Here is a 15,807-nt window from a genome sequence, read left to right as displayed (position 1 = left end):
CCCGGGGGAGACGGGAGCAGAGGGCCTGGTGTCCTTTGGGCTGTTGCGCCAGCCCGACACAAGGAGCCTGTGGGAGGCCACCAAGAGAGGTCATGGAATCACAGAATCATAGAATTGTTTTGGTTGGAAGAGACCCTCAGGGTCATTGAGTGCGACCATAACCTAGCTCAGGCACTAAACCATGTCCCTAAGCACCTCATCTAAGTGCCTTTTAAACACCTCCAGGGATGGTGACGCCACCACCTCCCTGGGCAGCCCTTCCCAGTGCCTGAGAACCCTTTCCGTCTAGAATTTTTTCCTAATATCCAATCTAAACCTCCCCTGGCACAACCTGAGTCCATTTTCTCTTGTCCTATCGCTTGCTCCTTGGGAGAAGAGACCAACACCCTCCGTGCTACAACCTCCTTTCAGGGAGTTGTAGACAGCAATGAGGTCTCCCCTCAGCCTCCTTTTCTCCAGGCTAAACAGCCCCAGTTCCCTCAGCCGCTCCTCGTCAGACTTGTGCTCCAGACCCCTCACCAGTTTCGTTGCCCTTCTCTGAACTCTCTCCAGCACCTCAAGGTCTTTCCTGTAGCGAGGGGCCCAAAACAGAACACAGGATTCAAGGTGGGGCCTCACCAGCACCGAGTACAGGGGGACAGTCGCTTCGCTAGTCCTGCTGGCCACACTATTCTCGATACAAGGCGTCTCGATACACTGCTGCCTCATGTTCAGCTGGCTGTCAATCAGCACCCACAGATCCCTTTCTACCAGGCACCTTTCCAGCCACTCTTCCCTGTTGTTACGACTCAAGCGCAGGACCCGGCACTTGGTCTTGTTAAACCACATACAGTTGGCCTCAGCCCAATGATACACCCAGTCCAGATCCCTCTGTATGGCCTTCCTACCCTCCAGCAGATCAACACTCCCAGCCAATTTGGTGTCATCTGCAAATTGACTAAGGGTGCACTCAATCCCCTCGTCCAGGTCATTGATAAAGAGATTAAACAGAACGGGGCCCAACAGTGAGCTCTGGGGAATACCACCTGTGACGGGCCACCAACCGGGTTTGTTTCCGGTCACCACAACTCTTTGGGCCTGGCCATCCAGCCAGTTCTTTATCCATTGCAGAGTACACCCACCCAGGCCATGAGCTGCCAGCTTCTCCAGGAGAATGCTGTGGGGTACGGTGTCAAAGGCCTTACTGAAGTCTTAAGTACACAAGATCCACAGCTTTTGCCTCACCTACTAGGTGGCTCACCTTGTCAGAGAGGGAGATCAGGTGGGTCAAACAGGACCTGCTTTCATAAAGCCATGTTGACTGGGCCTGGTCGCTCGGTTTTCTCGTACGTGCCGTGTGATGTCACTCAGGATGATCTTTCCACGACCCTCCCCAGCACCGAGGTTAGACTGACACGTCTGTAGTTCCCTGGATCCTCCTTCCAGCCCTTCTTGGATATGGGCGTGAAGTTGGCCAACTTCCAGTCAACCAGGACCTCCCCAGATAGCCAGGACTGCTGAGAGACAATGGGAAGTGGCCAAGTGATCCCTTCCGCCAGCTCCCTCAGCACTCTTGGGTGTATCCCGTCTGGTCCCACAGACTAGCGGGTGTCCAAGTGGGGCTTCATTCTGCTCGCCACGCCTGTCTTCTGGCTCAGGGGGCTGGGTACCTGCAACACTACTCTTCTGACTACGAAAGGCTGAGGCAAAGGAGGCATTAAGTAGCTCAGCCTGTTCCTCAACTTCTGTCACTACGTTTCCCCCCACATTCATCAGGGGATGGAGGTTCTCCTTAGTCCTCCTCTTCTTGCTAACCTATTTCTAGAAGCATCTGTTGCTGCCTTCCACAGCGGTGGCCAGGCGCAGCTCTGCTTGGTCTTTGGCCCTCCTAATTTCCTCCATCCATAACCTCACAGGATTCTTGTGTTCCTCTTGAGTAGCCTGCCCCTCCTTCCAAAGCTTATACATTCTCTTTTTATTCTGACGTTCCAGGCGCAGCTCCCTACTCAGCCAGGCCAGCCTTCTTCCCCGCTGGCCCGCCTTCCGGCACACGGGGACAGCCTGCTCCTGTGCCTCTAAGATGACCTTCTTGAAGAGAGACCAGCCTTCCTGGACTCCTTTATCCCTCAGCCATTGCTCATCACACTTGTGCTCCACACCCCTCACCAGCTTTGTTGCCCTTCTCTGAACTCTCTCCAGCACCTCACACAGTGGTCAAACTCTGAGGCTCGGTATTCAGTCAGGCATTGACCAAAATGGTGTTCTAGAAAGTCGTGACCAGTAGAGGTGGCATGAACCACTCCAGCACTAGGAAAATGTAGATTTGCTGTCTTTCAAGTGGCCTCTATCCAGTCGGGCAGCAAAAAGCTTCATGAAGAAAGCCTAAGGTGCCAGAGAAAGTTCCAGGATGGTGCCCTGGTGTCTGTCAGGAACCAGAGAGCTCTGAAACTCCATGGGAGTCCAGCACCCTGATCATGCGGGCATGACCTCCTGTCTTAGCAACACAAGTACACCTCCCTGCAAAGGCATGAGTGGGACCATCTCACTACCTGGTTAGACCTCCAGGGTACAGTGATAGCTATTGGCCCTGAGGTAACATTGATAGTTTGGAATCCAAAAATACCTAGGGTTCCATGCTATTTCTAGGATCATTTTACTCCCTTTAAAAAACTATTATCCAATTATTGATGTTGCAGCCTTAAAAAGCCACCCAGAATGTAAGGCAGCAGCAAAGCAGGAAGGTGGGCATGGGAATGGAAAGGGCCTCCTAGTCAAAGACAGGGACCAGGAGGTGTCACAGGAGCGCAGATGCACTCACCAAGGTGTCAAGTAAGCTTGGACAAAAGAGTAAAAGATTTTTTTCTTGTCGTTTATTGTCTGATTATGAAGGTGTGGAGGATGGGAGTGGGGAGCTGACCGGGACCTCCCGTGACGCTGTTTGCCACCACGTCACGCACGGGAGCCTGATGGCTGGGGAAATGCCAGATGATCCCCGTGGCAGGTGGAGCCATCGCCACGGATGATGGTTATTGAGGTGGATCCACCTCCATGGGCTCCTCACTGTCCTGTGGTGCCTGAACAGACAGTGGCCCCACGCCGTAGTCTGGTGGATCCACCTCCATTGGCTCCACCTTGTCCTTTGCGGGGATGTCACACCGGGGCCTCAGCAGATGCAAGCGCCGCGGCCCCATGCAGTTCCCCTGCCTGCCCACAGCTGCTCGCTGCATGATGGCATTCGTGAGAGCGTGGGCAACGGCTCTCACGGCACGAGGGGGAAAGTTCCTCTCCCTCCTCTGCTCCTTTGCCTTCCCCAGGCTCCTGGGAGGTCCCAGTCGCACAACCCATCTCTCCCATGTCCTCCGCCAGCGTGGGCAGCCACCCACCTGGTTGCTCAGCATCCTCTTCATTCCAAGCATGCTTGGTATCCGAGGGCCTCGCACTGTGGGCCAGCTGCAGGGGCCCCCGCTTTTATAGGGCCGGAACAATGGGCAGTGACGTGGCTGGTGACAGGCATGATGTCACAATGGTGGCGATTGTGACGTCAGAGGTGGCAGGTGGGGGCCTGTGTCCTGAAAGATGCCTGAATGTGGGAGAAGGAGGAGGGTGTTTGGGTCTGATGGCCCCTCTCCTGGGGCTCGCTCCTGCCTGTCATGCTTCTTGCCCAAGAGAAAGGACACCCCTTGGGCACAGGGACTGCCCGCCACCTCGTCTCATGAGCCCTGGGCTCCAGCCCCTTCTCATCCCATGCCTGGGATGGTCTTGACGAGACGGTGGCAAGAACGTTCCAGGAGGGTTGGGGTTCCTCAGGGACCCCCCCAGTGACCTCACACCCTGCAAGAGCCGCAGCGCCCCGCGCTCACCAGTGGCTGAGAGGGAGCAAAGCATCCAGAGATCCCGCTGGTGGGAACGGGAGGCCCAGCCGCCTGCACACGGTCTCCTGGCGCTCCATAAAGGAATTGCTGTCTGCCAAGTGTTGTGTGGACTCTTTTTTCCCTAGGGATCCCTTGGCCCTGCCCCCAGAGCGTGGCCACACGCCACCTCTTGTGCTCCGTGCCCCGGGGGAGACGGGAGCAGAGGGCCTGGTGTCCTTTGGGCTGTTGCGCCAGCCAAGACACAAGGAGCCTGTGGGAGGCCACCAAGAGAGGTCATGGAATCACAGAATCATAGAATTGTTTTGGTTGGAAGAGACCCTCAGGGTCATTGAGTGCGACCATAACCTAGCTCAGGCACTAAACCATGTCCCTAAGCACCTCATCTAAGTGCCTTTTAAACACCTCCAGGGATGGTGATGCCACCACCTCCCTGGGCAGCCCTTCCCAGTGCCTGAGAACCCTTTCCGTCTAGAATTTTTTCCTAATATCCAATCTAAACCTCCCCTGGCACAACCTGAGTCCATTTTCTCTTGTCCTATCGCTTGCTCCTTGGGAGAAGAGACCAACACCCTCCGTGCTACAACCTCCTTTCAGGGAGTTGTAGACAGCAATGAGGTCTCCCCTCAGCCTCCTTTTCTCCAGGCTAAACAGCCCCAGTTCCCTCAGCCGCTCCTCGTCAGACTTGTGCTCCAGACCCCTCACCAGTTTCGTTGCCCTTCTCTGAACTCTCTCCAGCACCTCAAGGTCTTTCCTGTAGCGAGGGGCCCAAAACAGAACACAGGATTCAAGGTGGGGCCTCACCAGCACTGAGTACAGGGGGACAGTCGCTTCGCTAGTCCTGCTGGCCACACTATTCTCGATACAAGGCGTCTCGATACACTGCTGCCTCATGTTCAGCTGGCTGTCAATCAGCACCCACAGATCCCTTTCTACCAGGCACCTTTCCAGCCACTCTTCCCTGTTGTTACGACTCAAGCGCAGGACCCGGCACTTGGTCTTGTTAAACCACATACAGTTGGCCTCAGCCCAATGATACAGCCAGTCCAGATCCCTCTGTATGGCCTTCCTACCCTCCAGCAGATCAACACTCCCAGCCAATTTGGTGTCATCTGCAAATTGACTAAGGGTGCACTCAATCCCCTCGTCCAGGTCATTGATAAAGAGATTAAACAGAACGGGGCCCAACAGTGAGCTCTGGGGAATACCACCTGTGACGGGCCACCAACCGGGTTTGTTTCCGGTCACCACAACTCTTTGGGCCTGGCCATCCAGCCAGTTCTTTATCCATTGCAGAGTACACCCACCCAGGCCATGAGCTGCCAGCTTCTCCAGGAGAATGCTGTGGGGTACGGTGTCAAAGGCCTTACTGAAGTCTTAAGTACACAAGATCCACAGCTTTTGCCTCACCTACTAGGTGGCTCACCTTGTCAGAGAGGGAGATCAGGTGGGTCAAACAGGACCTGCTTTCATAAAGCCATGTTGACTGGGCCTGGTCGCTCGGTTTTCTCGTACGTGCCGTGTGATGTCACTCAGGATGATCTTTCCACGACCCTCCCCAGCACCGAGGTTAGACTGACACGTCTGTAGTTCCCTGGATCCTCCTTCCAGCCCTTCTTGGATATGGGCGTGAAGTTGGCCAACTTCCAGTCAACCAGGACCTCCCCAGATAGCCAGGATTGCTGAGAGACAATGGGAAGTGGCCAAGTGATCCCTTCCGCCAGCTCCCTCAGCACTCTTGGGTGTATCCCGTCTGGTCCCACAGACTAGCGGGTGTCCAAGTGGGGCTTCATTCTGCTCGCCACGCCTGTCTTCTGGCTCAGGGGGCTGGGTACCTGCAACACTACTCTTCTGACTACGAAAGGCTGAGGCAAAGGAGGCATTAAGTAGCTCAGCCTGTTCCTCAACTTCTGTCACTACGTTTCCCCCCACATTCATCAGGGGATGGAGGTTCTCCTTAGTCCTCCTCTTCTTGCTAACCTATTTCTAGAAGCATCTGTTGCTGCCTTCCACAGCGGTGGCCAGGCGCAGCTCTGCTTGGTCTTTGGCCCTCCTAATTTCCTCCATCCATAACCTCACAGGATTCTTGTGTTCCTCTTGAGTAGCCTGCCCCTCCTTCCAAAGCTTATACATTCTCTTTTTATTCTGACGTTCCAGGCGCAGCTCCCTACTCAGCCAGGCCAGCCTTCTTCCCCGCTGGCCCGCCTTCCGGCACACGGGGACAGCCTGCTCCTGTGCCTCTAAGATGACCTTCTTGAAGAGAGACCAGCCTTCCTGGACTCCTTTATCCCTCAGCCATTGCTCATCACACTTGTGCTCCACACCCCTCACCAGCTTTGTTGCCCTTCTCTGAACTCTCTCCAGCACCTCACACAGTGGTCAAACTCTGAGGCTCGGTATTCAGTCAGGCATTGACCAAAATGGTGTTCTAGAAAGTCGTGACCAGTAGAGGTGGCATGAACCACTCCAGCACTAGGAAAATGTAGATTTGCTGTCTTTCAAGTGGCCTCTATCCAGTCGGGCAGCAAAAAGCTTCATGAAGAAAGCCTAAGGTGCCAGAGAAAGTTCCAGGATGGTGCCCTGGTGTCTGTCAGGAACCAGAGAGCTCTGAAACTCCATGGGAGTCCAGCACCCTGATCATGCGGGCATGACCTCCTGTCTTAGCAACACAAGTACACCTCCCTGCAAAGGCATGAGTGGGACCATCTCACTACCTGGTTAGACCTCCAGGGTACAGTGATAGCTACTGGCCCTGAGGTAACATTGATAGTTTGGAATCCAAAAATACCTAGGGTTCCATGCTATTTCTAGGATCATTTTACTCCCTTTAAAAAACTATTATCCAATTATTGATGTTGCAGCCTTAAAAAGCCACCCAGAATGTAAGGCAGCAGCAAAGCAGGAAGGTGGGCATGGGAATGGAAAGGGCCTCCTAGTCAAAGACAGGGACCAGGAGGTGTCACAGGAGCGCAGATGCACTCACCAAGGTGTCAAGTAAGCTTGGACAAAAGAGTAAAAGATTTTTTTCTTGTCGTTTATTGTCTGATTATGAAGGTGTGGAGGATGGGAGTGGGGAGCTGACCGGGACCTCCCGTGACGCTGTTTGCCACCACGTCACGCACGGGAGCCTGATGGCTGGGGAAATGCCAGATGATCCCCGTGGCAGGTGGAGCCATCGCCACGGATGATGGTTATTGAGGTGGATCCACCTCCATGGGCTCCTCACTGTCCTGTGGTGCCTGAACAGACAGTGGCCCCACGCCATAGTCTGGTGGATCCACCTCCATTGGCTCCACCTTGTCCTTTGCGGGGATGTCACACCGGGGCCTCAGCAGATGCAAGCGCCGCGGCCCCATGCAGTTCCCCTGCCTGCCCACAGCTGCTCGCTGCATGATGGCATTCATGAGAGCGTGGGCAACGGCTCTCACGGCACGAGGGGGAAAGTTCCTCTCCCTCCTCTGCTCCTTTGCCTTCCCCAGGCTCCTGGGAGGTCCCAGTCGCACAACCCATCTCTCCCATGTCCTCCGCCAGCGTGGGCAGCCACCCACCTGGTTGCTCAGCATCCTCTTCATTCCAAGCATGCTTGGTATCCGAGGGCCTCGCACTGTGGGCCAGCTGCAGGGGCCCCCGCTTTTATAGGGCCGGAACAATGGGCAGTGACGTGGCTGGTGACAGGCATGATGTCACAATGGTGGCGATTGTGACGTCAGAGGTGGCAGGTGGGGGCCTGTGTCCTGCAAGATGCCTGAATGTGGGAGAAGGAGGAGGGTGTTTGGGTCTGATGGCCCCTCTCCTGGGGCTCGCTCCTGCCTGTCATGCTTCTTGCCCAAGAGAAAGGCCACCCCTTGGGCACAGGGACTGCCCGCCACCTCGTCTCATGAGCCCTGGGCTCCAGCCCCTTCTCATCCCATGCCTGGGATGGTCTTGACGAGACGGTGGCAAGAACGTTCCAGGAGGGTTGGGGCTCCTCAGGGACCCCCCCAGTGACCTCACACCCTGCAAGAGCCGCAGCCCCCCGCGCTCACCAGTGGCTGAGAGGGAGCAAAGCATCCAGAGATCCCGCTGGTGGGAACGGGAGGCCCAGCCGCCTGCACACGGTCTCCTGGCGCTCCATAAAGGAATTGCTGTCTGCCAAGTGTTGTGTGGACTCTTTTTTCCCTAGGGATCCCTTGGCCCTGCCCCCAGAGCGTGGCCACACGCCACCTCTTGTGCTCCGTGCCCCGGGGGAGACGGGAGCAGAGGGCCTGGTGTCCTTTGGGCTGTTGCGCCAGCCCGACACAAGGAGCCTGTGGGAGGCCACCAAGAGAGGTCATGGAATCACAGAATCATAGAATTGTTTTGGTTGGAAGAGACCCTCAGGGTCATTGAGTGCGACCATAACCTAGCTCAGGCACTAAACCATGTCCCTAAGCACCTCATCTAAGTGCCTTTTAAACACCTCCAGGGATGGTGATGCCACCACCTCCCTGGGCAGCCCTTCCCAGTGCCTGAGAACCCTTTCCGTCTAGAATTTTTTCCTAATATCCAATCTAAACCTCCCCTGGCACAACCTGAGTCCATTTTCTCTTGTCCTATCGCTTGCTCCTTGGGAGAAGAGACCAACACCCTCCGTGCTACAACCTCCTTTCAGGGAGTTGTAGACAGCAATGAGGTCTCCCCTCAGCCTCCTTTTCTCCAGGCTAAACAGCCCCAGTTCCCTCAGCCGCTCCTCGTCAGACTTGTGCTCCAGACCCCTCACCAGTTTCGTTGCCCTTCTCTGAACTCTCTCCAGCACCTCAAGGTCTTTCCTGTAGCGAGGGGCCCAAAACAGAACACAGGATTCAAGGTGGGGCCTCACCAGCACTGAGTACAGGGGGACAGTCGCTTCGCTAGTCCTGCTGGCCACACTATTCTCGATACAAGGCGTCTCGATACACTGCTGCCTCATGTTCAGCTGGCTGTCAATCAGCACCCACAGATCCCTTTCTACCAGGCACCTTTCCAGCCACTCTTCCCTGTTGTTACGACTCAAGCGCAGGACCCGGCACTTGGTCTTGTTAAACCACATACAGTTGGCCTCAGCCCAATGATACAGCCAGTCCAGATCCCTCTGTATGGCCTTCCTACCCTCCAGCAGATCAACACTCCCAGCCAATTTGGTGTCATCTGCAAACTGACTAAGGGTGCACTCAATCCCCTCATCCAGATCACTGATGAAGAGATTAAACAGAATGGGTCCCAACACTGAGCTCTGGGGAATACCACCTGTGACCGGCCACCAACTGGATTTCGTTCCGTTCACCACAACTCTTTGGGCCTGGCCATCCAGCCAGTTCTTTATCCATTGCAGAGTACACCCACCCAGGCCACGAGCTGACAGCTTCTCCAGGAGAATGCTGTGGGATATGGTGTCAAAGGCCTTACTGAGGTTCATCTACTAGTTGGGTCACCTTGTCATAGAAGGAAGTCAGGCTGGTCAAACAGCATCTACCTTTCATAAACCCAGGTTGACTGGGCCTGATCATATGGTTCTCTTGAAAGTGCTGTGTGATGTTATTCAAGATCATTTGTTCCGTGACCTTGCCCAGCACCAAGGTTAGATTGACAGGTCTGCAGTTCCCCAGATCATCCGTCTGGCCCTTCCTGTAGATGGGCATCATGTTAGCCAACTTCCAGTCAACTGGGACCTTCCCAGTTAGCCAAGATTGCTGGTAGATAATGGAAAGTGGCTCAGTGATCACCTCCATCAACTCCCTCAGCACCCTTGGGTGTATCCCATCTGGCCCCCCAGACTTGTGGGTGTCCAAGTGGTGTAGCAGGTCACTAACCATTTCCCCTTGAATCATTTGGGCTTCATTCTGCTCCCCATGCCTGTCTTCTCGCTCAGGGGGCTGGGTAGGTACCTCAAGCACAACTGCTAAAAACTATTAAAAACTGAGGCAAAGAAGGCATTTAGTACCTCAGCCTTTCCCTCATCCTCTTTCACTATGTTTCCCTCTGCATCCATCAGGGAATGGAGATTCTCCTTAGTCCTCCTCTTGTTGCTAATGTATTTTAGGATTATCAGTGCTCTCACCCATCCAAACTGGTCAGTGGCTTACAAGACTTTATACAACCCGCTTAAAACTTCAGTAGTTTCAGACATGCGCTTTCCTAAGTAAACACAATAAGCCGCCTGCAGATACAGCAACAATTTTTTAGCATACACATAGACAGACATTCCACAACTTTTTGTGTTGAACATCACAAATCAAGAAACAGGTATGCTAACTGCAACCGGATGACTCATCTAAGCGTTTGCAGAACTGTAACATGCAGTCTTGCAGAAAGATTGAACTACACATACACACACATAATTATGATGTTTTAAGCAAATAGTGTTTTCTCACTCTTTAAAATGTGGATTTTTTTTTTTTCCCCACAGTGTTGCTGTTTGGCTCTTTTCGTTCCCAAATCTATTTTTCCATGCAAAAAGATAAAATTTTGAGATTTCTGTTATTGTTAATAAACCTCTTTCTCTATGAACAGAATTAACCCTCCACAAAGATCAACTCTTTCCCCTCCCTCAAAAAAACTACTCCAGGAACTGAAAGATTAAAAAAAAAACAAAACAAAACTGATTTCAGCACGACAGTATGACTTTCTTAATCAACATGGACTGACTCAAGCATTCCATGCTGATTAATAATCTACCTAACATTACTATTTTATATTTGCTCTAAAATATTTCTAACATCATCAGCTATTACATCACTCACTATATGCTCGTATGTTTACAACCATGTTTATACTGTGATATTATCTTAAAACATTATAAAGGAACCAGTAAAGTATATGCAAATGTTTTAATAATTAGTCTATTCTAGATACCATTACATAATTTAAAAAAAAAAAAAAAGTAATAAAAAATGCAGTAACAAGAAAGAATATTTAAACACTTGTTCAGGGCATAATGTCAAAGGACATCAATGAATCAGATACTGGAAAGCAACAAGCAATTACAGGAAAATGCTGAGTGCCCTCATTATTACATAAGGAAACGGCAAAAGCAAGTGTCCGCTAATTGTTGTCCGTGCTCTTTCTTCTGTAATTTTCCAACAGGAATTCCCCATTTTCTTTTTTGTCAAGTGCATTATTTTTGCAACTCAAAGTCACATTTCAAATATCAAATAACTTCCCTTACTGAAAATTATCGCTTTAAAAAAATACAAGCATACCCACAGTGATATCTGAAAGCCTGATCCGTAATGCTATTTTCCCCTCACTTTCACCTCTCTCATCTTTTTTAGTATTACCAAGAGTAATATTTGAATTGGATCTACTCTGGCAAGAATTTAACTTTACAAGCAGTCCTAAAAAGCGAATGAGACACCTTTAGCAAACGAGGTCTAACTGTAGATAGGTTTGCTGAAAAAGCTTCATGTGTATATAAACAAAAATACTCTTCTCTCTGCAGAACTCATTTTCTGCCTGAAATGAAATTATTTAATTAAGGGCATCTAAATCAGAGTGTCTATATGAATACAGGCAAACTCTTAGTACTTACTTCAAATTTGAACCACTCGGAATTCCACTGAGGATTAAGTGATTTGGGATACACATCTGTCTTAAATGTTGTATTTCCAAATTTTACCTAAAAGTATAAGCATTCAATTATTAATAATAAATATAAATAAATTTAGAAAATCATTAAATCTATACCTGCAAATAATTTCAAGTACATATTTCAATAATATCAACAACTTTTCAGTGAGAGTGACTTTTTAATGAATATACACATATCAGTAACTTTCAATGTATCAACACTTCTATTAGATCTCTCCCACTATTAAAATTGTTTCTTTTCCTCCTCAATCACTTGAGAGGTTAAAAAAAATCACTTATATTGGCTATTCAAAGTTACTTGGTATACTCTTTTTGCCTTCTGTTTAGAAATACCGTAAGCAAAAATATTCTGTCTAAATACTGATAGTTTATGTCTTATTACTGTTCTCCCTAGGGTTTCCAAATAAGCTTAATGACAATTTATAAAAGAAACACAGAAATAAAATTATAACATTGGTAAATTTATTTGTTAAATTTAAGAAATCTCCCCAGATACACACCAGAAAATAAATGAAACCATCTCCATCAACTGCAATCTTAATATGCTGGACAGATATTAGTAAATTCAGAGCATCAAGGGGAAGCACCTATCAGTTTCTACTCCTTTCTTAAAATATAGAAAACTCCAGAAAGCTTATAGGCAAAAAAGCTGGAGGGACTACATATCTATATACACACGTCTAGATATCCCTGTAACCTCCAGTTACTGAAGATTAAATATTCTCCACATTTCTACTGATTAATGAACCTTCAACCACATAATAGCCTATTTCAGGAATCTCCATTTGATCTCCACAGGAGTCTATTTCAGGACACCCCTTTTTTGGCGTGTTTTTGTTTGTTTGTTCGTTTTTTAAAAAAAGTGAAACTGAATTTCTGTGATGCCACAAACATCAAGAAACTATGCTGCACAATGCAAGAGCCTTTATTTCACTGCAGCTTTCATTCCAAACCATTTACAAACACTTGTATTTCTCTGAATGTTGCCTCTAAAAATACTTAGTACTTGAACTCATACCAAGTATCAGATACTTACTAAATACCCAGACTTATGTTTTTTAATTTATTCAAGACTCTTAAGAAAATAATGAATGTGCTGATATAAAGGAAATGCAGCAAGCAAAGACAGTTGTTGATTTTGAAGTAATTTTATTTTTAAAAGTCTAAATGGATTTTGGAGACTAAATTTAGACTTTGCTTTTGAAACTATATAGCAATTTTTGAAGCACTTTTGCTCCAGAAAGCATTGAACAAATGCTTTATACGTTTCAGTAACAGAGCGATTATTTTGCATAGGTGCATACTCCAGCTTTAAAGAAATTATGCACTCGCTTAAGTACACTCAACTCAGTTAATGTAAAAAGCCTAAAGCACTGTGGAACTGGACTATGAGTTGACACTGAGTCCTGTATATATAAAGGTACATGCCTCAGTCAGCAGAACTCTATACAACATTCATGACCAAAGAAACAAATTAAAGAACAGTGGGGCCAGCTATTTGATTCAATAAACAATTCTTTTTGAAAATTTTCAATTTCAAAATTTCTTTGAATTCTTTTTTTTTTTTAATTCAGAATTTCTTTGAATTCTTTTTGAAAAGAAATAACTTCAAAGTAAGCTTTAAAGATAAAAGCCAGAGTGGTATGAAAACACCGGACTAAGCAACCTTACTGTAAAAAAAATCACCTCACTATCAGAAGGTGGATGCGGTCTATGTGCACACTGAAAACTAACAGCACTGCCTCTTAGAATGTGTATTCACCACACAAAGCAGTATAACAAGGTGATACTGACAATTGTTTCAACATTAAATGCCAGAAGCTGCCAAGAAGCAGCAGTGCAGAGCTCCACCCAATCTATTTTTATATGTTATCTAGGGAGTAAATTAGTTCTCTTGGAGCCTCAGGCAGCTATAACTGAACTTCTCCAGTAGTCAAGCTAGTTGATTAAAGCTAGTAGAGATAATCAAGCACTACACTGCTGTCCACTGTAGAAATGTAGAAACACCATTACAGAAGAAACTGTGCTGATTTGCATCAGATTGCACATGCTGGCAAAACCCAAGTTATGCATAATCTGAGTCAAGTGGAAGCTCTAAAGCAAGGATGTCAAACTCATTTTCACCAGGGGCAACATCAGCCTCGTGGTTGCCTGCAAAGGGCCAAATGTAATTTTAGGACTGTATAAATGTAACTACTCCTAAAGTATTACTCATTTTCTTTTCTAATTTTAGATTTATATTAGAAAATTTAAAAAGGAAATTAAAGGCTTGTAATCAACTAGTCCCTTAACATTACTTCCGCCTTTCATTTTTATTTAAGTGAAAATGTTTTGTAAAGGTTTTCAACAACCTTACACTGAAAAATAATACAATTGTTTGAATCTTATTTTAACATAAATCTCACCTGCTGCTGATTTGCCTACTCCGCATGTGGAAAGGGTAGTTCCCACAGTCTAAGTAACAATTCTAACACCAATGCCCCATCTACGTATTTCTTTAACCTTATTTGTGCCAAGACATTCATGAAACTGCACATTAACCCAGCTAAGCCAATTGATCTTTCTGAAAAACTTTCTTTTCCTTTTTAGCTAAGGTAGTGTTTAACCAGATGTATTTCCAAATCTATTTTGCTACATAGCTATTCAGACAGTAGGGCTGGCACAGATGGAGCAGGGCTGAGAACAAGCGACCACCAGTAGAGGAGAGCTGTTTCTCGTCAAGGCAGCATAACAACAGGCCAAACGAAACTCAGAGAACTATATTTCCTGTTTTAGTTTTCTGTGTCTCCTAGTAGCACACATCACATTGCTGTAGGCTGCCTATTACTCAAATTTAAAATTACAATAGAAACGTTTGTAAATTAAAAACTGACTGATGAAACACGTGAAACCAAACATTAAAATGTTATGTTAAATGATTATCACTCATGAATAAAACAGAACTGTGTCCTATTTCAGCTTCACTGAAAAGCACATGAGAAATATGTTTTCATTTTGTTGCCAATTTACTGTCCCACTAGACAATGCTTAGTGTCTAACGTAAATCAAATTTACCCCAAATCTATTTTGATATTGATATCACCAGACTTTTCAATTTATACAGTCTTAGAAAGACACTCTGTCGTCCTACCTTAATTCCAGTATTGCACCAACCTCAATTACCATTTGTGGTGTAAGCATTTATTCACATAGCATTCCATTTTTAAACAGCTCTTTGCTTTTTCCGAGAGTATGATTTCTGAATCTACAGCACATTACTGAAATTTCCTAGTTTATTCATACTAGAAATAATGAATCATAAAACAGAAGGATCATGTTGACTTTTTTTTAATACGTCTTCCTGGGAAACACCCTGTATATTGCCTGTTAACTATACGACTGTAAAGAAGGTTGGGGTTACATACTTCCGGTGCAATAAACTGATTTAAACATGTAAACAATATTTTTGTCCAAGAAAAATCCCCTGCGAAAGTATTTTATTATTTCAAATACTTCAAGTAGAAATATGAATATTTGCCTTAAAATAAAAGCCTGTACAATTCTGCACTTCAGAGATACAAATGACTTAAATGTACTTTTACTGCTTCTCTATCCCACTCACAACACGTCAAACGGAACCCTGAAATGGATTCCATTCGGCTGCCGTATCACCAAGAACCATTCATCAACAACCTTCAGCCAAGAAAGGCTGAAAAAAAAAAACAACCCCATAGAATATTTCTAAAATGCCATTCAAATTCTACACGGTTGTCAGCTAAAAATCACACGGAGGTGTAAACCAGAAGCCGCTTTAGACACAGCCCCGCGGACAGGGGCTCAAGGCGCTCCCTGCCACTTCCGCAGCCCCCTCTGGCCGGGGCCGGCCCATCCTCCAGCCAACAGGGCAGCGCTCAGGCCGAGCCCGGAGGCGGACAGGTCGGGGCTGCCGCGGGGACCCGGGCCGGCAGCGCCCCGAGCAGCCTCGGCGGCGACACCTGCCACCGCAGCGCCGCCGGCCAGCAGGGGGCGACCTGCGCGCCCGCGGGAGCTGCGCCCCCCACAGCCCCGCCCACCGGGGGGCGCCGCGGCGGGGACCGGCAGGTGCGTGGGCCCCACGCGTGAGCCGGCAGGGCCACCCTCGCCCTCCTCTTCCTCCTCCCTTCCCACAAACCTCCACAAAGGCGTCGGTCAGGTCACTGGCGCGGTCCATCACCGGCAAATGGCGCCCTGCCACAATCTTGACCTTCAGCTTCCCCGGCATCTTACCCGGCTGCCCCCCGGCTGCAGGAAAAAAACAACAGCGCGTGTCCCATGGAGCGGCACGGCGGAGGGGCGTGGCGGGGCAGCGAGCGCGCATGCGCCGCGGCGAGCAACGGTCCGCAGCTGCCTGCCCGTG

General features: G+C 48.5%; 1 protein-coding gene and 2 pseudogenes across 34 annotated transcripts in view; all 3 read right to left on the bottom strand.

Annotated features, from left to right (window-relative positions):
• C2CD5 (C2 calcium dependent domain containing 5) overlaps positions 1–15,807 on the bottom strand; it is a 107,067-nt gene that overhangs the window by 91,032 nt on the left and 228 nt on the right. For 4 of the 34 annotated variants that reach the window (XM_065031769.1, XM_065031799.1, XM_065031748.1 and 1 more), the window contains exons 1-2: positions 15,583–15,784; positions 11,374–11,460 (exon numbers count right to left, since the gene is read on the bottom strand). In XM_065031769.1, coding sequence (XP_064887841.1) covers positions 11,374–11,460; positions 15,583–15,768 — 273 coding nt within the window. In that variant the 5' untranslated portion in view covers positions 15,769–15,784. Of the gene's footprint in view, positions 1–11,373; positions 11,461–15,582; positions 15,805–15,807 lie in introns of those variants that run through there. The other 30 variants (XM_065031657.1, XM_065031759.1, XM_065031833.1 and 27 more) reach the window with 19 other exon arrangements.
• On the bottom strand, positions 3,572–7,429 carry LOC135578279 (uncharacterized; annotated as a pseudogene).
• Positions 7,621–9,487, bottom strand: LOC135578278 (uncharacterized; annotated as a pseudogene).

Source organism: Columba livia, chromosome 1 (assembly GCF_036013475.1).
Source record: "Columba livia isolate bColLiv1 breed racing homer chromosome 1, bColLiv1.pat.W.v2, whole genome shotgun sequence".
Lineage (NCBI taxonomy): Eukaryota > Metazoa > Chordata > Aves > Columbiformes > Columbidae > Columba > Columba livia.
The sequence above is the reverse complement of the archived record's forward strand: the minus strand, read 5'-3'. Positions and strand labels throughout refer to the sequence as shown.